Source organism: Kryptolebias marmoratus, linkage group LG10 (genome assembly GCF_001649575.2).
Source record: "Kryptolebias marmoratus isolate JLee-2015 linkage group LG10, ASM164957v2, whole genome shotgun sequence".
NCBI lineage: Eukaryota > Metazoa > Chordata > Actinopteri > Cyprinodontiformes > Rivulidae > Kryptolebias > Kryptolebias marmoratus.
Window position 1 is genome coordinate 11,427,964 of NC_051439.1, and position 20,396 is coordinate 11,448,359.

Consider the following 20,396-nt stretch of genomic DNA (forward strand, 5'->3'; position numbering starts at 1 on the left):
GCCTTGGGTGACCCTACTAGGGGCATGAAGCCCCTGACAGCATAGCTCCTAGGATCATTGGGACACTCAAACCCCTCCACCACGATAAGGTGGCAGCCCAGGGAGAGGGTCTAAAAGTATAAAAATGTAATCTAAATGTATGTGGTCGCTCCTTTTTCCTTCTTCTCTCGGTGAAAACTTCATGGAGTCCGTGTAATCTTTTATATAGGACTAAATCTAACTATAATTTAGCTAAACATTACAGAACCAGTGTTATAACGTTTGTTGACCTGTGCGCTCAGAGGTCAACCCCAGATTCATGTAACAGACCGACACTTACAGATCATTGGGTTTCATTTCAACTGGAACGCTTCCCGTTTCCAAATCCAGCTTTCCGTTCGTCTCGAAGCATCGTTTCAAACGAGTTAGAAGGCTTTTTGCAGCACGTCACACCTAGTCAGCCTGTTATTTCTGCAGGACTTCACCATGACGCTGTATTTACGCCACTACTGGAAGGACGAGCGGCTGTCGTTCCCGAGCACCACCAACCAGAGCATGACCTTCGACAGCCGCCTGGTGAAGAAGATCTGGGTGCCCGACATGTTCTTCGTCCACTCCAAGCGCTCGTTCATCCACGACACCACCACGGACAACGTCATGCTGAGAGTCTACCCCGATGGCAACGTCCTCTACAGTCTCCGGTGAGTCCAGCAGCCTGGTTATAAGATAAGATTGAAAAGGTTATAGCTTTCACAGCAAGCCTGTTTTGTTTTTAATACTCATCCCACCAGTTTTTTGTCTTTGGAACCTTTTAACTATGAAATTATTTTATAAGCAACATAGCATAAAGACACTTGATTAAGAAAAATGTCGTTTTGCAGAGTCACGGTCACTGCTATGTGCAACATGGACCTCAGCCGCTTCCCCCTGGACACCCAGACCTGCTCACTGGAGATTGAGAGCTGTGAGTAAATTTGTCAAACCTTTAACACCAAAACACCTAAAGCTTATAACTTGCTGGGTCTTCTTCCTTCCCTCCAGGGAGCCAAAAGATCAGTTTCACTGATTCAATCCTGGTTCAAGTCAAAGTCCCTGATTCATCTAATGCAGGGGTGTCCAATCCTGGTCCTGGAGGGCCACCATCCTGCATGTTTTACTTGTTCCTCTGCTCCAACACACCTGATTTGAATCAATGGGTGATTAACAGGCTTCTGCAGAACCTGATGATGTAATTTAACCACTGAATCAGGTGTGTTGGAGCAGGGAAACAAGTAACACATGCAGGATAGTGGCCCTCGAGGACCAGGATTGGAGACCCCTGATCTAATGCTTCATCCCTACAGGGGTCATTTTTAACCTTTTTATTTCTGAATTAGAAATTCAGGAAGACAAAAAACTCTTCAAATGGCATCTTATGTCAGACCTTTTTGTTTCTGTGGAAATAAACATGTAAGTTAGCCTAATAGTTGGTGCAACGTTGGACACAAAAATGGTGCTTAAAAGACTGTTAACCATAAACATTGTCTCCGCTAATAGTGTTTGATAGTATGTCTAATTAGCAAAATATCTCACAAACAGTGGATGGATTTTATTGAGACTTTCAGAAAGTAGTCACTGGATAGACATCTACAACTGATTAACTTTTAGAGTCAACCCCATTCAAGTCGGCCGCCACAGCTAAGCCACCGTAGCAAACACAAAAATGGCTACAAGTCAGTTATATTTATAGATATCGAGCTAAAGTTTGGTGTAGTAGTAGTTGAGAGTTGTCCAAAACACATACTTCAAGTACTTATATTGCAAAGAAAAGCTTACAATATCCCATGAGATCACACACAGCATTGTTTTACAAGGTTTGACCCAAATGGCTCTAATTCTGTCCCCTCACATCACAAGATGATCGTAGTTTAAAACTCTAGCGAGCGATATGCATTCCTCAAAGGAATGCTAGGCCTTTTATTTTGAATGTAACTTTTCCCGAAATACGAGCTAATTTTTTTTAAAATTGATTTACACATAAACCTCACAGTGGAGTTCAGGCAGATAAAGGAAAACTGCAATTTCTGTCTAAAATGGAAGAAAAAAAAACAGAGAAAAACTTTGAAAACAAACAACCCCCCCCCCCCACACACACACACACACACACACACACACAAAGCAGAGGCTCAGATGAAAGACAAACACAAAATCAGGCAGCAGAATGGCAGCTAATCACACAAAGGCGCGAGCGCACAAAAAGAGAGGAAGTGTTTGTTTAATTGGCCTCTCAGAGTCGTGTAAAAGTCTATTTTTATTCTGGTCAGATTTTTGCAAAAAAAGGAAATTTTGAGAATCGCAAACTTTCAAGTACAGTTTTACATTGACGGTAAGTGGTGAAAATTGCTGGTGTGTTTCTGTAAACTTCTTATGCAACCTTCATGCTGCTCTTACACACAAAAAAAAACATTAAATTTCCACTTTGGATTCTCTGCGGGAGCTCTTCGTCTTGCACCCCGCTGAGACCGACATGTCAACTTTGAACACCAGATATTTCATAAAATCTCAGATAAGTCATGCTTTTTAAGTTTCAAGGCTCAATCCTGCTTCAAAGGACTTGCGCTGCTCTAATTTGCAACCTTTTTTTTTTTTGATTTTTCAGTTTGCATTTCCGTCATTATAAATATACAGTGTGTAAAGAACAGTGTGTAAATATTACAGTCACCGGGGACAGCTGCTGGGAGTTGGGAGTTGAAATCATCAGCGTTTTTTTTCTGTGTTTTGCTCCCACCGTCGCGCAGCTTTGTTTGCACTTAATCTGCCCTGATTCTGTTTGTTATAATTACGTTTAATTCTACGTATTTCACTGACAGATGCGTACACAGACGATGACCTGATGCTGTACTGGAAGAAAGGGAATGAGTCGCTCAACACGGACGACAGAATATCTCTGTCCCAGTTCCTGATCCAAAAGTTTCACACCACCACAAAGCTGGCTTTTTACAGCAGCACAGGTACCACAGCTCGCCGCGTCCTTCAGCGGCACAAAAGAATCTCGTTTCACTTTGTGTTTTCTCACAAAAGGATCAAGCTTTTCATACGGGAAATTGTTATCTCCTGAACGTCACACCAGATACGGCGAACTGGTGTTTCGTTCCTCGTACTAAAACAAAACGAATCAAACTGTTGCCAGCCACTTGTTCGTCACTGGAAGCCGATGTGATGTTCATGTAACCGCATGTCACTTTTTCCTGCAACCTAAAGCACAAAAAGGATTTCGGGTCCCTATCTTCCTCTGCCAGAGTGGCTGGGACAATGCGTCACGGTTCATCAGCATCCAGCGTGTGACAATGTGCGCATAATGGTGATGTTTCTTCTTCCCAGGCTGGTACAATCGTTTGTACATCCACTTCACCCTGCGGCGCCACATCTTCTTCTTCCTGCTGCAGACTTATTTCCCCGCTACTCTCATGGTAATGCTGTCCTGGGTGTCCTTCTGGATTGATCGTAGGGCCGTGCCAGCTAGGGTACCGCTAGGTAATTTTCTTTTTACCTAAAAAATAAGACCTCCACAAAGGAAAAAAAGCACTGCTAAAAGATTATTTTAGATCTTTTTTTTTTTTTACTTTGTTGGCTGTTTTTACTAATAAAACTCCTAAAATACTCAACATTATGGTTTGGGTCACAACATAAATTGGGGGCTCGTCCGGGATCTGAACCAAAGACAGTTTATATGAATAAACCTCTGATGCTGAAGCCGGAACGGGACCAGCTTCCCTGTCGGCTGGTTCCAGCACCAATTTGAGATCCCGCTCCCTCCGTGTAAACGAACAGAACACCGCTATTGGTAAAAAAAACCACACCTAGTTTTCTTAAGGCTTTTAATACCGTTACACAACATGCACAAAATGTAAACCCATTAAATTTGTAGTGGATGCGGTCCATTTTTCTTGGCATCTTCCAACCTGATGCAACATGTGGATGTACAGGCTACCTGCTGTCAGGTTATTATTAATTTATTAAAGTCTGAGCATAAAAGGAATAGTTGCATTGTACCAGATTCAGCTGCTGGCTTATTTCTATCTGTGGTACATGGGAAATACAAACACAGAGTATAAAGTTAAACAACACCAGTCCCACACTACGTCACTAAGAGCTAATTAGATACATTTACTCATCCTTGTTCTGTTTTTTTGCCATCTTGGTAACATCATACGTTTTAAAGCTTCATGTAAATGTCAAAAAGCTGACTAATGTCCAATCAATAGCACAAACGGCACTGCTGAACGAAAAGCCGAAAAAGTCAAATCATACACAATTTTAGACACTTTTTCAGACCATCAGGAAACTCGTTGCGTTCCTTAATTGCCCCGAACGAGAAAGCAGATGGCGAAAATCACTTAACTGTTTAAATTGCTTGATAAAGCACTTCGTTCTGCAGACGGCGCTCTCCTTGAGCCTTTTCTAGCTTCAGCTTTGTGCCGCTTTGTTAAAAAGCACAGTTTATGACTTAACCTTGGTTTCTAATGCAGTGAAAGACGCGAGTTTTTCTGGTTCGAGGAACATTAAAATCGACTTTGTTCAAGTTTATTTGCAGAGCGCATTTCATAACTGTCAACTTACTGTGCTTTGATACCAACAAAGACAAATAAAATGCAACTTTCAAAACATACAACACATAAAATATATTTTTTAAAAACTCAAAAAACAGTAATACTAAGTTTAAGTGCAGTCACTAAACAAAAATGTGCTGATTTTGAATTTACTCTCCAAATGACAAGTAGGTCTTTACTCGTTTTAGTAAATGTTATATTCCAGCTTGCATTTTCTAAACCATATATAAAATAAAAATAACTCTTCCTGATTGGTCGGTTTTGGTAGCTACCTCTTTGCAAGAGCTTGTTGAAAAAAAAAAAGGAAGCATTTTATTATTTGTGAAGTTTGTACAAGCCCCATATGCAAGGAGGTTGTTTAATTAATTGTACATACGATGCTAAAACACTGCATCAGAAACAAAATGAAATAAAAAAAGAGACAGAGTGTGTGTTCAGTCCAACGTCTGACTCGACTGTAAACACTCGACTGTGGTTGAGGGGGCAAAATAAACTACTTTTCAAGGAAGCTCAGATCTTTTAGAGCTCGCAGCAAAATGTCACAAATTTCAGGAAGTCTGTGGTGGAAAGAGCAATTTTGTTTGGAGCCATCTGTCAGAGCAGCAACATCAGAGGCAGCCACTCAAATCTGAACGAACTAAGAAAAGGTGCCTCTGCTTTTACTTGGGTCTGGCTTTTTCCAGTTCCTGGAGACGTTTATGGGAACACGGCTGCTGCACAAGCTATGAAAATGATCTTCTTTTAAAATAATTTGCAAATATAAAGAGCGTTACTTGCTGTTTTTGTGTGTTTTTTTTTAAGACGGACCTTATGTTTCCCACGCAGAGCAGTTTGTTTTCTCCCCTTTTAGGCATCACCACAGTGCTGACCATGTCCACCATCATCACCGGGGTCAACGCCTCCATGCCCCGGGTGTCCTACATTAAAGCCGTGGACATTTACCTCTGGGTCAGCTTCGTCTTCGTCTTCCTGTCCGTGATAGAGTACGCAGCCGTGAACTACCTCTCCACCGTGCAGGAGAGGAAAGAGAGGAAGCTGCGGGAGCGAGTGAGTGCTCCGCTCTGACTCGGCATATTCGTCTTGTAAACGGGATTTTTTTTTTTTCTTCCAACCAGAGAACAACGAAAACAAACTGGTCCCAGTATTTTAAACATAAAGTCTGATGTTTTGAACGTTTCATATCACGAGATCGGGCAATTGGCTAAAACTCCATCGTTTTTCAGCACAAACTGTCTTCAAACAACTCTTCGCCCTTTAATTTTACATTTATCTACATTAATATTGCACTGACAGGTTTCTCCACGCCTCCTCAAAATGAAAGCTCTCTTTTGGTTGACTTAAGTTTCCATAATCTGGTGCATTCTTGATGAGACTTGCCTCCTTTAAAAGAAGAAAACTGGAGATATTTTAAGAAAGTTCAATATCATCGGCCGTGCAAATCAGCCAGTGACCTGATTTTACATCAAATTAAAAATAAAAAATGAGTTAATAATTAATATCCATTGCCAATAAACATAAATATTTTCTAAATTGGCTCAGCTGAAGCCGCTCTGAGGACCACGGTGAATTATTTCTGGGACTGTAGAGTTGCTATTCTTCCTCTGCCAACTGTTGTGGCATATGGAGCCAAATTGCCCACATCCTCGAGGAGCATTTCCAGCATAAACATCTTTTTTTTTTTTTTAATAAATGTCTCATATCAAAAGTATTTTAAATGCTTTCAATGTGCTGAAAAGAAAAATACATGTATAAAACAAGTGTTTTTGTTTCCTTTTCCTTGTCCTCCGGCCTGACGCGCTGTTTGTCTGTGCAGCTGCCGTGCACGTGTGGCATCGGCAACCCCGACGAGATGATGATCGACCCGCAGATCACCGGCTACGGCTCCATGGACGTCAACGCCACGGGGAACTACGGCATGCCCGAGAACGGCGGCCGCCAGGAGCGAATCCTGGCCCAGGTGGCGCTGAACGACCCGCAGATCACGGGCCAGGTGAAGGCGTCCAGAGGCTACGTTAACATCTGGATCGACACCCACGCCATAGACAAATACTCCAGGGTGGTCTTTCCCGGCGCGTACATCCTCTTTAACATCATCTACTGGTCCATATACTCATAAACCGGGATGTATTAAACGCTGAGAGCAGTGCATGATGGGACGGCTGCTCGGCTCATTAGCTCAGGAGCTGAGAGGATGACTGCGAGCTGCGTTTGCTTTTCAAAATAAAACTACTCATTAGATGCACGAGCGTCGTCTCCAGATGGGTAACGTTTGCCTTCATGACCCAGCCACTTAAAACGGATGAGTTTCAAACTGAACCAGGACGCTGGTTCCACTGCTTTCATCACTCCAACCAGTCTGTGAGCTCCTGTGACCCAACTTCTGACGGACTCCGTGCACGCCGACATGCACAAACTTTAAATGCAGTTCGGTTCAGGCTTTCGGCAAGAAACGTGAACTGAAGATAGATTTTGTTATTGCTTTCGGTGCACGGACACATCCTCTCCGCACATGAGCTGTACGTGACAATCAGTGACGAAAAGAGTTTTAGTGATAGGCTGATATTTTGTAAGAAAAAAAAAATATATATATATATATATATATATATATATATATATAAAAGTCAGCAACTTCGACTCTAGGAAGGCTGAAGAAAATCCAGCTTTCTTGCAGAAACGAACACAAAAGCTCAGTTTTTCAAGAGGCTGACGTGCCTGACTGCTTCAAGGCTGACATTCACTGAACTCTGGGCTGATTTCTTAGCAACTCTTAAAGCAACAGGAATTTTTTTTTTTTCCCCCACCCATTAGTTTTTGTATGCTTTAAATAAAGAAGTAATTGCATGTTATTCCCGAGCTTTCACTCTGCATGTTGGCAGATTTTGATGCTGAAGGACAAAGCGAGGCCGACTGCGTTCCTCTGTTTCTAGCTTCTTTGGCTCAGCTGGAGCTTTATGTTTTCATGGGCTCAGTATAAAACTTCAGTGTAGCCATTGTGACGACCCGTTGACTTTGTGTTGACATGGAAAATTGAGCTGCCAGTGCGACGCATTCTTGGAAAGGCTGACATGTTCAGAAAGATGCGGCGAATTTGAATCAGCTGCTCAAATATGTCACAAAAGTTCAACATGTAAACCTAATTTTCTGTTTACGGATTAACACTAAACTACGGGGGAGGAAGGTAGTTTGACAAACCTTGCATGTCAAACCTTGTGTCAAATGTAAATAAAACCAGAACACAGTGATTTGCAAATCACCTAAACCCACAGTTTGTTCACAGTGGAACATAGTAAATGTGACAAATTAAGAAAATGGGCTTTTTAAGAGGACCATGGTTCCCCTCTGTGAATCATCTCCTCTTCTTCTAACACCAGTCTGGTCTGTAAACATCAGGAACTGAGGATTGCTGGAGGTTTCGGAGGAAATGTCCCATTCGACCTGTTGTTAATTAACCCAGTTAGTTATAAAATGCTCCTCCAGCTGTTTCTTCTGTGTGCCACCTACTTTTAAAACCTTTTGTAGTTCCTTTTTTTGAGTCGTGTTGCTCCCATAAACAGCAAAATATAGTATTTTTTTCCATAATAATGGCACCATGTCTCAGTTTCAACATTTGATCTGTTTACCGTGTTCCATTGGGAATAAAATATGGGTGTAGGAGAATTGCAAATCACTGCATTAAGTTTTTATTTACAATGTACACAACCACAAAACTTCTTCAGAACTGGGGTTGTACAGTAAATGAATTTGAACGGACTTTAATAGAAACTAACGGGGTTGTTTAATTACCGCATACATCACCTAATTTTAGTAAATATGAAGTGTGACGAGGAAAAAAAAAAGGATCTGATTGTGGATTAACCAAATAAAAATGGCTTTAAAATTGTCATTTTTATTATAAATCTAATGGGAAAAACATTTATCTACTATTCTGGTTCGTAGTGAAGTCACCCCCACCCTCTGGAACAAAGCTGATATCTGACATTATTTTTACTCTTAAAGTTCATTTTTTGCAGCACAATATAACATGTTTAGGTTCAATTTTCTTGTGAACTCATCAGTGCAATTGTTCTGCTGCCATTCTGAAGCATTTGGGGAAAAAAAAAAAAGTACTGCAGCCTATTAAACTGTAAAATATGTGTTTAGAGAATCCCAAGCACCAAATATAGTATTAACTTTTTTTTTTATTTTTATGTTCATGTTCTTATTTCCTCCTCTTTTATTTATTTATTTTTTATACAACCGAAGCTCATCTCCTCTGTTTGGTGTTGTAAGGCTCTGAGGTTCACTGTGATCTGTTAGTTGATAGTTTTATCTTTATTTTAATGTTTAAATTGTTCAAGAAAGACGCTTCAGTTTCAGTGATGAAACAACCAAACAAATAACATGCGGCGGAGAAATGTTTAATTAATGTTTTGTTTTCTGGAAATGTGAAAACGATTTGCTCTGAACGTAGTCGAAGTTCATCACAGCCGATGTGATTTTTTAAAAATTTTTATTTCATTGTTTTTCTTGCATGTGTTCCAAGCAAAAGGAAAAGCTTTAAAGATGCATGGCTGACTTTATTTGTTAGTTGTTTTTTTTTATCACCTTAATAAAAGCATAAAATGGACAAGTCATTCCCGAGCAGATTTTGTAACGTTTGAAAAAAAAAAAAAAAAATGGTGCAGATACTCTGCGATGGAAAATGTTGACCGCGTTTATCGCCTGCAGCCATGACAGGTGGGTGATAAATGTGTTCACAGACTCAGACCTGATTGTTTCTACCTTTTATTACAGGAAGAAAAACCCACAAAGGTCAAGGAAATAACTTGAAACTGACAAAACGTAATAATGAACTTATAATGAAAATCAGCATATGCACTTCTTCTTTGTGTCATTTTCTGCCGTTTCTATTGCTGTATTTTCGATACTAAAAGGCACACTTAAAAGTCTTCAATTTTCTCAATAAACAACAGCGTGCTTTATAATCCGTTGCGCTTTATATATGACAAAAGTTCAAAAATGAACCAATCATTGACAATACATCTTATAACCCAGTGCGCCCTATAGTGTGGAAAAGACGGTAGTTTATTTAAACATTTATATTAATCATTTGTCTTTCCACACCTCCAAGGTCTTCTCTCTCTGAAACGTTCCTCGCAAATTAGACCATGCCTTCTGTAGCTCCGTTTACCGCCAACGGCTTTAAACTCTTTGTTCTGATCACAAAAATCAGCGTCGCGCGAGGTCGGCTCCAACTGTTATCCGTCTTCTACCGGAACAAAGGCGTCGCTTCATCAAAAAGGCAAGAGCTTAAAGAATCGTGATTTTTAAATTGAAAAAAAAAAAGGTTCAGATTTCACCGCCGCGCCTGGGAAATGAATTGAAGCTGAAAGCATCCCTCAAGATCTACATCTGCATGCAACTCGGTGTACAAATATCAACGTACGTCTCGTTTAGGAGTGCATCGAATCAAGTTTTAAAAAATAATTCAAAGCAAAGAACCCCCCCCTGCAGTCAGGGAGCAGCATTAAAATTCATTGCGTGTCACTCTGATCACCTGGCGCTTCGAAATCCACTTTGCACTCTCTCTTACCTCTGGTTTTGATCTCCAGGAAGTCTGGAGGGAAATATCTGACACTTTAGGAGATAAAGCGCTCAGATGTGTTCACCTGCTCGCCGGTCGGAGCACTAAACCTGGTTAGAGTCGTGTTCGGAGAGCCACTGAACAGCTCATAAGATGTCATTAGAAGCACGCAAAATGAAAAGGAAACACTGGTTTTAGTTCATGGCCGTCTTATAATTTCGCCTTTGAGTCTCATCTTTCAGAGTTTTACTGCCGTTGGCGTCTCCTGTTGCCGTTTGGCCAGGCTGAAGTCGTCTCTCGCTCGCTGCAGCAGATCGGGGCAGCACACCACGTCCACAGCTGTCATCGCCAGAGCCTTGGCTGTCCTCAGGGTGTGCAACTGGGCCTCCTCAGCTCCTGGCACCGGGGTGGGGGGGGAGCAGAGCAGTGAAGGAAAAGAAGAAGAAGAAGAAGAAAAAGAGCGCTATAAATAGAAACCAACCAGCCGCGTGACTTGGCCAGAGATGACGGCAGAAGTTCAGCCCCGTCGCATTAAAAACTTTGATCGCCAGAACGAGCTCCCGTACCTGCGGCGTCGGCGTATTCCTCCGTGTGATTCAGCGCGTCCGTGCCAATGTAGAAGAAAGGGTGGATACCAGGCACGACGAATGATATGTTGCCAAAGTCTGTGGAGCCTGCCAGATAATTAGAAATTCACTCTGGAACCCGATTCTGTGATGATTCAACAAACAGTCTACAAAAACAACAAAATAAAAACGGCCTGGATGGCAGTGCTGCTGCTACACGTCCACTTCTAAAGGCACGGGTTGCCGTTTTTATTTACCGGAGAAGCTGCCGGGCTGCTCGGGGAACTCGATCCCCAAGGCTTCTCCGTTACTTCTGTACAGGTTTGCTAACGTCGCATTGGGCAGGATGTTAAAGTAGGTCTGGGTGGGGTAGATTATCTCCACCTGCAACAACCACAGGTACAAATAACATGCTGTAAACCTTTTCTTACATTATCTGAAGAATGCATATCGCCTGCCACCTTTTTATGCCAGAGTTTTAGAATAAGATCAACTTCTGCTGAGAAGGGACGGCATTTTAGCCGTTTTGGTCAAATTTTATAACGCACAATCTCATGCAATTACATCACATCTCAGAAGACGACTCTCAGCTACGACCACACCAAATTTCAGCTCAGTAGCTGTAAAGCTGACTGAGCTGCAGCCACTTTTGTTTTGGCTAAGGCTGATTAGCTGGGGCGGCCATCTTGAATGGGGTTGACCCCAAAAGTTAATCAGTTGTAGATGTACATCCAAGGATTACTTTCCGATAGTTTCGGTAAAATCTGTCTGCTGGTTTATGAGATATTTTGCTAACAGACAGGCAAACGAATTAATACCATCGCCGCTTCAGATTAAGTTGTGGGCGGTCACATTTCTCTGTACTGCATTCGCAGGAATCCTTTGTTCCCGAAGCCCTGGAGGGATCAGCAACTTACCTGGCAACCGGTTGCCAAAGCAGCCGCCCTGAAGCAAGCCTCGGCTTTGGCCTTCAGGTCATGAAGATCACCGAGCTCCGGGGTCCGGAGGTAAAACTCGAGCTCGGCGTAGGCAGGGATGATGTTGGGCTTCGTTCCTCCGTGTTTGATGATGCCTGGAATGCAGAGAGCGAAAAAATAAAAACTACCTTGTTACAGGCACTTTTCTCCTCTGCTTGTCGTCAGAGACGTGGACGAACGCCGCTGAACGCCGGCGTCCTCACCGTGAAGCCTCCACTCCGGTCTGAGCTGCTGCCGGAGCACAGAGAGGTTGCTGTAGGCCAGCACGGCGGCGTCCAGAGCGTTCACGCCCTCCCAGGGGTACGCAGACGCGTGGGACGCCTTCCCGTGATACTTCACCGTCACCCTGCGGTTACATCAGCGCCGCGTTAGGAGCTCGCCCGCGGACTTCAAGGTTTGGGCGCAACTATCGAGGGTCTTCGTTAGAAAAAGGGGGGAAGAGGATAAAAAAAATGGACGAGCCCTAAACGGAGGAGCTTACTCTGCAACGGTTACGGTGGGCAGGAACGGAGCGTCCTGCTGAGCCGGGTGAGCCATGAAGACGAGGTCGATGTCGGAGAAGGCGCCTGCCTGGATCAGCTCTATCTTTCCTCCAATGGCCTCCTCCGCGGGGGTTCCCAGAACGCTAATCTGGAATAAAAACCCGTCCGTCATCTGACATCACATCCAGTTCATACGTGCCAGCGGTGCACTGCGATTCAACAAAGTTAACTTTGTTTGACAAGCGGCTTAGTCCGGGCTGCAGTGTGCGGCTTGTTTTTTCTATTTTTCTTTTATTTTTATCTCTCTTTTGTTATTTCTGATCAAATGAAACTTAAAACGCTGCATCTTTTTTCGCTCTGTTAACTCGGTTACATGTCGGTTAATTTTTAAAAACGGGCATGAAAGCGAACTTCGGCTGCGGCCTCGTCTTTTTCCCTCCCGGTTAAAGCAACAGCTCAGGTCTTTTGAACTTGGGTTCTGTGAAATCGGTTATAAACAATTAATGTCGCACCCAATGCGTGTTTAAGGGGCCGTCGTAATGGCTTCGCTTTTCAGATCCAGAGGCTGCAGACCCACAAACCTGTCACTTAATACAGCTTAGAAATTAATATAGTTAAAGTGCATAGACAAAGAAGAGAAAAGCTGATAAAGCTGACGTAACTAGTTCTGTTCCAGGGAGACGTAGTTATCGCCCACTGCCGAAAAGCAAAGGCGGGTGATAATCTTTTTGCCTGTTTCTGCTATCAAAAGATCTCACAAACTGCTAACTTTTGATGAAACTGTCAGTAAATAATCACTGGATGTACATCTACAACTAATTAACCCAATTCAAGATGGCCGCCCCTAGCCAATTGACCTTCAGGACACAAAAAATGGCTGAAATTAGATGTGGGTAGTAGCTGAGAGTCATTCACAACACATCACTCTGAGCGTGGCATCTTGTGCGTCAAGGTTTGACCAAAGCAGCTTTAATTTCTCATCATAAAGATGGCCTGAGACGGGAGTGAGAGGCGGCGGGCGATATGCATTCTGACAGGAAAAGGCAGGCCTTTAAGTCACTTCCGGTGTCTGCCCGGTTACCTTGACTGGGACAGGGAGCTGGGTCTGCTCCTCTAAGGCCGCCTGCAGCCCCAGGGCGGCCGCGGCGCCCACCTCCGCTATCAGGTTGTGGCCGCACGCGTGCCCGAGACCCGGCAGCGCGTCGTACTCGCACAGGAAGGCCACGTGCACGGCGGACTCTCCGGCCACGCCGCCTCCAGCAGCACCTCCAGCAGGAGCAGAGGCCCCGCCCACCGGACCCCAGCTGGCCCGAAACGCCGTGGGCAGCTTGTAGCGGCTTTGGACCGTCCATGTTCGGCCCCGCTGCGAGAAGAAGCGGACCAGCCGGTCGTGGGCGTTCGTCTCACTTCCGGCCACCTCGGGCCGGCTCCAAATGTCCCAGCTGAGGCTGCGGAGCTCGTCTTGGAGCGAGTCTATATGCCACTGCAGGGTGACTTTCATCTGCTTTCGTTCCTCCATGGCTGCAGGTGCAAGTCCGACGGTCACGTGATCCGAAGAAGTGTAAAGAAATGGAAGTGGGCGGAGCCTCAACCCGGAAATAGTGGCTGCATCGCATTTTAATGAATCAAGAGAGTTGCTCATGTTAACACGTTGGTAAAAATAGTTTAAATGCATGTGTGAAACTAGAGAAAGTAATTCTGTGTGAATGCTAAGTGGTGAATAACTTTATTTAGCAGAGGGGTTGTTAAAGAGAAGCAAAATGCAAGCTAAAACCAGCAAAAATGCAAGCTAAAACCAGCAAAAACACAAGCTAAGAGTAACAAACACTAGCTAAAAGCAGCAAAAGGCCAGCTAAATATAGTAAAGGGCTGCCAAAAAGCTAAAGTAATAAAAAGCTGCCTAAAAACAAAAGCTAAAAGTAGCAAAAGGCTAACTAAAGCCAAACATAGTGAAATGGTAAACAATGTACGCCAAAGCAGATTATAAAGAGAACAAAGTATTTGAATAAAATGATAAATCTCAATGAAGATTGTAAATAAAATAATGGCACATATCTCCTGAATGAGCTGAACATTATGCTATATGAGTAGTTAGAATAAACAAACAGGAAAACTAAAAGTGTGAATGAATCAGCATTCTCCCTGTCAGTTTATATCTTTCTCCCGCTGCTGATCACCACCATCTTTAGATGGAGGAGTCTGAGCATCATCTGCTCCTTAATAAAACTGCTGACTTGTTGAGATGTCCACTGCAGAGCTGAATGCTGTGAGTTGATAGTCCTTGTAATTGTGCCTTTTTCCAGTCCTGAACAGCAGTCTGTATGTGGACAGATGATGTGGATGGACTGCCACCTGCTGGCTGTAACATAAATTGTGGGACTAATGTGTAAAATAATCATTACCATATTAAGCCAAGAAATTAGACTTTGTCCGGCAGCTTTCGCTCCTTTTGACACCTGACATGCTTAAATAGGAGGCAACGGGACTTCTTATCTTTTTCTTGAAGACATTTTAATTGAACTATAACTCTTTATTGAACACAATCAAATGAAATTCTTTTGGCATCCTTCACTAGAGGGACCCAGAGATGTAATAATGTTCAAGTCTCCTGCAACACATGCATTTGTCTGATCTGCACTGGAAAGACATCAGTGCTCTGCATCTTATTGTGCGTTTACCGTACAGATCAGATCAATAAAGAAGCACCTTGAGGGCAGGGTATTATCTCTTGGGGAGTGTGTTTCCATTATTTGTTCATTTACGGCTTGCTGCAGGCCTTGGTGAAGGTGAGCTGTGTTCTGGACCTGTGGAGAAAAGAAAAAATAAAAAGGTCAGTTTAGTTGTATGAATGAAAAAGGAAGCTCCACAGCTGTCACGCACTCAGCAGCGAACATGTGTGCGTTGGACGGAGACATGGAGAGAGCAGGTGTATGCGGTTTCTGTCTGTATGTGAAGCTGGAGGTTAATTGGGGGCGGTTGTCAGTCACAGGAGGAGACCATGTTGTGCATCGCTCAGCGAAGCTGACACCACGACTGCCTCCTGACATGTCCTGTCTGTCAGCTTGCTCTACGCCCCGCCGCTGACGCTGACACTCACCATTGTGTTTCAATTAGACGGGAACAGACCCATGTGTCACCTTATTGTCTTATTCAGGGATTAGCCTAGTGAGCATGTGTTTAATTTCACAGGCGTACACGTGCTTTTAGTGGCTGTTTTCACAAATTAAAGACTGATTATACGATCGATTGGGAGGACATATTCGAAAAGATGTTTTCTTCTTTGTGATGAACATTGATTATCTCATTAAAATAATATTTTTCCCTCTGAAGCCAAAGGTCATCACGCTGAACTGGAGTGGTGATTGGGTAGTGATGTGATGTGCGTGCAGAGCGTCACAGCGGCAGGACGCCCGGAGGAAGATCGGCTTGACAGCTACAAGAAAGGATGACAGCATGTCTCCGAAGTGACAGCAGATTTGACTTGGGTGGCAGTGTGTTTCTGTGAGCGTGGTCCATCTCTCGGTGTTCGTGTGCCCCCACCTTTAACTGCAGAGGCTCACAAAAAGTCACGATGCAAGGCAAAGACACAAAAGGAAAGCCAAGGTCATGAAAGGAAAAAAAATCCAATTTGGTGTTAAAAACATATAAACTGGAATGTTCCAATCAGAGGCTCGACTTTTGAACTGTTTTACTCGTCTGTTCTGCTCGAGCAAACCTTGTATCCACTCCAAGTTTTTAGCTCCTTACCAAATTAATCAGATTGAAGGGCAACAAAAGCTGGAGCCTGAGCTTCTCTCAGGTGTCAGAGCAGGAGGAAAGACCCAGGTGAACTCCACGCCCTTGCCTCGATTAGATCACCTACTATCCTCAAGTATTAAAGTATTTTTTAATCATGTGATTTCAAATTTAATCGAAGCATTCACTGAAACAAAACGTTTAGATTCAGGAGGCTTATTGTCCGAGGAATGAAGGTGCTGCACAGTTTGTTTTTTGACAGGACGTTGTCTTCCCAGTGGCTGCCGGTTAAACAGCTAATTAGAGGGGTGAGAGATCTCACAACTCTGAGGGCTTTCTTCTTGCATCTCTCCTTGAAAACTGCCCCCAAGGAGGGGAGCCAGACCCCAATAACCCTCTCAGCCGTTCTCGCCACACATCGCAGAGCTTTAACATCTATAGTGAAGTGAAGTGAAGTGAGATTTATGTAGCCCTTTTTTGGCAACAAGGCGATCCAAAGCGCTTTACAACAGAAACAACAACAGAATCAAATACAGCAGGTACATAATCAAACACAGAAAAAAAAAACAATCATGTATGATCTAAATGAAATATAGGATAATCTAAATAAAAATCACAAAACTATAGCACCGCAGCTGCCACACCAGGGTCTGATTCAGCTTTCAGAGAGCTCATGATGGTGTCCTGGTAACAGGTGATGAGGACAACCTTCAGATTTTACCTCTAAAATGTCATCTCATCAGCTATCATTATATTCCTATTTGTCTCTGTGCAGTAGCCGTAGCCTTCAGTTGGAGCTTATGTGGCACATCTTCATCCTGCAACTGCGCCGCTCCTGAAGTTTATAGGTGTGTGGCATCCTGCAGAAGTGAAGTATTCGTTTCTGAGAACGTGTTCACTCGCTGCAAATGGATGACGGTTATGTGAGGCAGCAGTCACGGACAAGCAGAAAAATATTAAAAAGGAAGCAGTTTTTCTTTTTAATTAAGCATTCGCTAAAATAAATACAAATTATTGTCAAGCTGACAAGAACGCGGGGTAATATGTCCAGAGAGCGAGACCAAAACCAGACACGGAGACAGCAGCTGAAGGTAAGTGTGTTTATTTACAAAGTGGTGAATATGTACAGTGCGTGCGTCGTGGTAGGATCTGGAAAGCAAGAGGAACAGGGTGAGTCTCGGGCACCAATCCTACTGTCAGCTGAGCACTGCATGAATAACTTAATTGTGGTTCTTTTGGTCTTACAGGTCCAGGTGGAGTCCAGCGGCGAGGAGGAGGTGAAGGAAGCGTTCAGGTGATCCAGAACTCGACTAGCCAGTAATCCCGTCCAGGTAAGTATCCGTGAGTCCAAAGTTCCGTGACGTGGCCCGGTATCTAAAAACAAGGTGCATAGAAAACGTAGTCAATACTTAGTCAAGGCTATGGTTAGAAACGGAGGCTGCGAGTCTAACCCAGGAGGTTCGATGCTCCAGCGAAGGTCTGATCTCAACTGGAGGCTTAAGTACTGGCAGTCCTCATTATCCTGAATCTGCATCACCTGTGGAAGAAGAACACTGGAGGAACCGCCCCAAGGCGGGGCTAGAACTCAAGATCCCTACACAAGCCTTCGTGATTTTCTTTTCAGTGAATGAATCTGCTGTAGCGTCGGAGGAATATTTACAGCGTGATGCAATTTAATGACAATTTGATTGCAGAGGAACATCACAGAACATAAAAATAGATGAGTGGGGCACGTTTTTATTATCATTTTTGATGACTAACGTTTTTCAGGTTTAATGCTTTTTATGCATAAGACTTCAGAACAAAGCAGGCATGAGTAAAATAGAATCTGAAGTAATTAATAAAATACTCCAAGCATCTTTGTTATCAAATCGTGTGAAAAAAAAGTAAACAACTGCAAATTTAAAAAAAGATTGTCTTTTAAAGGACAAACTCTGTATTTGTTGGCTTCCTTTTTATATGAATATGTTAGTTTTTGGGAGGGGTAATCCACAATGACTCAAAAGTTAAGATGTGTATTTTTAAAATCGACTCCACATCTCCAAAGTTCATCTTAATCAGGCCGTAAACAGCCTCCTGCGGGGATTAATCAGGCCTTCACATCCTGTAGGATGATTGATTGTGTAACTCTTTATGCAAGTGTCTATCATTAATTAAAATAGTTATTTAGTGAGGCTTAAATTAAAGCAGTAATTTGTTAATGTATTCCAGGAATAGCCACATAAGTTGTGCTTTTACGGTAAAGGAACTTGTATGTGACAATGTTTGGAGAAATCATCAAAAATATGGGTGATGTTTTTAGCACGCTATAATAAAAGTAGGCAGTAAGGATCAGCACTCTCTTTAATGCTGGGGGGTGAAAAATGTCAGTTTTATGAAGTTGTGTTTAATGGTTAATTTTCTCCAGGAAAACAAAAAAAAGGCATGCCTTTAAGGGCCACTGGGTGGACATTGTAGATAGATCTGAGTGTCATCTGCGTATAACAGTACTCTATATCTGTGATAAGTCAGAAAGTTGTAAGTGAGAACATGTCGAATGGGAGGAGCCCAAGGTATGATCCCTGTGGGAATGTGTGCATCTGTGCATTTGTGCACAGAAGCAGAATGGAAAATCTGAGTAAACATCACCAACATTGGCCAAAAACAGCAAGAAAATGACAATACAGAAAGAGAGAAGCTCATGAGACCATTTATAAAAAAAAAAAAAAAACATTTGAACAGGAGGTAAAACAAGAAAAGATGTTCTTAAAGCAAAGACTAAATGAAAACAGTGACATTCGTAGGTAGATTTTGTCAGGTGTTAGATATTCTGAGTGAAATCCCCTCAAGGATTCAGTCCCATCCGTCCTGACCTTTCCAGTAGGATATTACCATTGAGTTTAGCCATTACTGATAGGCTCATCCACAATCTGTTTGACATTTTGGCATATATTACTGCCTTCTCTGTTGAGAGCTACATGAAGAAATTACAGCTACGCTGATGGAAACAAAAGCCTAAGCCAGCTTTATTATACAAACAGGAAAGAATGGGGAATATTCTGTTTAGCTTAAATATTTAGAGTTAAAGTGAGCGAACAGATTGCTGGGTGTGGCTTTCATTCATCAGAAAATTGAAAGTGGCACCACTGTTTCAAAATGTCAGGCTATTCCTTTAAGAGGATGTTTAATTTATAAGGCTGCCCTCAGAGAATTTCCCAAGATCATTAACAACCCTGCAAACGTCAGAAGATGAGGAGCATCGCAGCTTTGCAACAGAGCAGTCATCACAAACGTATTATTGTATGTTTTGTCAAACCGGGGGAAAAAAATCCTGTTGTGTTGTCTGGGTTGAATTTCTTAAAAGCTTAAGTGTTTCTTCATGCACAGCAGGCTACAAGAGTCTAAAAACTGTAGTTGCCCATTATTCAGAAGAAGGTGTGAGTCTGAGAGATCCCATTAATCACGTCAGACAATAAACACAGAACAAGGAGGATGCCTACAAGCTTCCGTGTTGTTTCACTCGAGGCAATAATCAGAGCAAGAGGATCTTAAGAGGAGTTGGTGCTTCCTTCCACCGCAAGAGTAGAAAACTGATATTAACCCTGCCCCGGAGGAGCAAACGGAGTAAATTTTTAATTCACAAATTAGGCCTAGAGTGTTTGAAACAGAGCTGGACTGAGGTTTCATCATGACTGAAACAAAAGATGATTGTTAGTAGGACATTTGCGTGATGTTGCTGTGGATGTGGTTCTCTTTTTAAGACAGCCTTTCACCAACATGCGAGCCGACGTAGCCCTGTGACTCGTGATGACGAAATCCTTAATTCGGCACCTGTTTGCGTGCACCCCGCAGATTGTGGCTCTGATTCGAGGGGACCACTTGTGCTCCCAGACTGCTCACAAAGGCTGGTGTTACCGGCCTTTTCAGCACCACCAAACAAAGGAGCTGGGAGGAGCTCAAAGAAAGGGCGAGCTCAAAAATCCAACTGTACCTTTAGAGAAGGTGGGGGGGGAAAAAAGGGAGACTTAGACGCATTTTGCTCATATAACCAAGAAGACTTTTGCACTTTTTATCTGGTTATGGGGGTATATTTGTTTCTGCTCTCTGATGCTCCGTGTTCCTCTATTTATTGCGACAAATTAACCAACGCGGAAAGAGAAAATAAATTACTACGTATGTGCCAGATGTTTTTCCTCCCTGTAAACAATTGATTAAAAATTAATTCAAGCTGGAATTGAAGCAGTAATTTTAATCAGCCGTTCAAAGTATTAGAACGTTCACACGATGAAGTGGAAATGGATAATAACGGGACACATAAGGTCTTCTGGTGTCAAAAATAGTCAAACTAAATTGTTTTGGGGTTTTTTGCAGATTATTATGCCTGAGAGACAAGGCTGAACCTACGCTCAGTCATGCAAATCAAAGGCATCAACAAATGTTGGAGCGTGCAAATCCACCCCCACTTCACCCGTTGAAGTTGAAAGACAACTTGTTAAACTGAGGTGTTATTGAACGCAGAGGCACAG

The 20,396-nt window shown here is 42.9% G+C and overlaps 2 protein-coding genes and 1 long non-coding RNA gene across 3 annotated transcripts in view; 2 read left to right on the top strand and 1 right to left on the bottom strand.

Moving 5' to 3' along the window:
• The window catches only part of LOC108232746 (gamma-aminobutyric acid receptor subunit rho-1), a 17,862-nt gene extending 11,178 nt beyond the window's left edge, over positions 1-6,684 (top strand). The window contains exons 5-10 of the mRNA XM_017410757.2: positions 457-680; positions 861-943; positions 2,829-2,969; positions 3,340-3,492; positions 5,419-5,615; positions 6,382-6,684. Coding sequence (XP_017266246.1) covers positions 457-680; positions 861-943; positions 2,829-2,969; positions 3,340-3,492; positions 5,419-5,615; positions 6,382-6,684 — 1,101 coding nt within the window. The remainder of the gene's footprint in view (positions 1-456; positions 681-860; positions 944-2,828; positions 2,970-3,339; positions 3,493-5,418; positions 5,616-6,381) is intronic.
• A 2,356-nt stretch (positions 6,685-9,040) lies between these two features.
• On the bottom strand, positions 9,041-13,840 carry LOC108233389 (peptidase M20 domain-containing protein 2). The gene is made up of 7 exons (XM_017411814.3): positions 13,238-13,840; positions 12,156-12,304; positions 11,878-12,020; positions 11,615-11,769; positions 10,955-11,081; positions 10,698-10,805; positions 9,041-10,527 (listed from the first exon to the last, which is right to left on the bottom strand). Exons 1-7 carry the CDS (start codon positions 13,829-13,831, stop codon positions 10,370-10,372), a joined length of 1,434 nt encoding a protein of 477 aa, XP_017267303.2. The 5' UTR covers positions 13,832-13,840; the 3' UTR covers positions 9,041-10,369.
• Positions 10,962-12,566, top strand: LOC112450479. Its single transcript, XR_003039124.2, has 3 exons — positions 10,962-11,096; positions 11,573-11,704; positions 11,840-12,566. It is a non-coding gene; the product is annotated as an uncharacterized LOC112450479 (long non-coding RNA).
• Positions 13,841-20,396: the final 6,556 nt, after the last annotated feature.

Excerpts from the sequence above, each read along its gene's own strand:
- LOC108233389 (XM_017411814.3), bottom strand. The coding sequence starts at position 13,831 with ATGCATTTAAACTATTTTTACCAACGTGTTAACATGAGCAACTCTCTT. Across the intron at positions 12,305-13,237 it reads AGCTCCCTGTCCCAGTCAAG|ATTAGCGTTCTGGGAACCCC; the intron begins GTAACCGGGCAG and ends TTTTTATTCCAG. Across the intron at positions 12,021-12,155 it reads CCCACCGTAACCGTTGCAGA|GGTGACGGTGAAGTATCACG; the intron begins GTAAGCTCCTCC and ends ATGTAACCGCAG.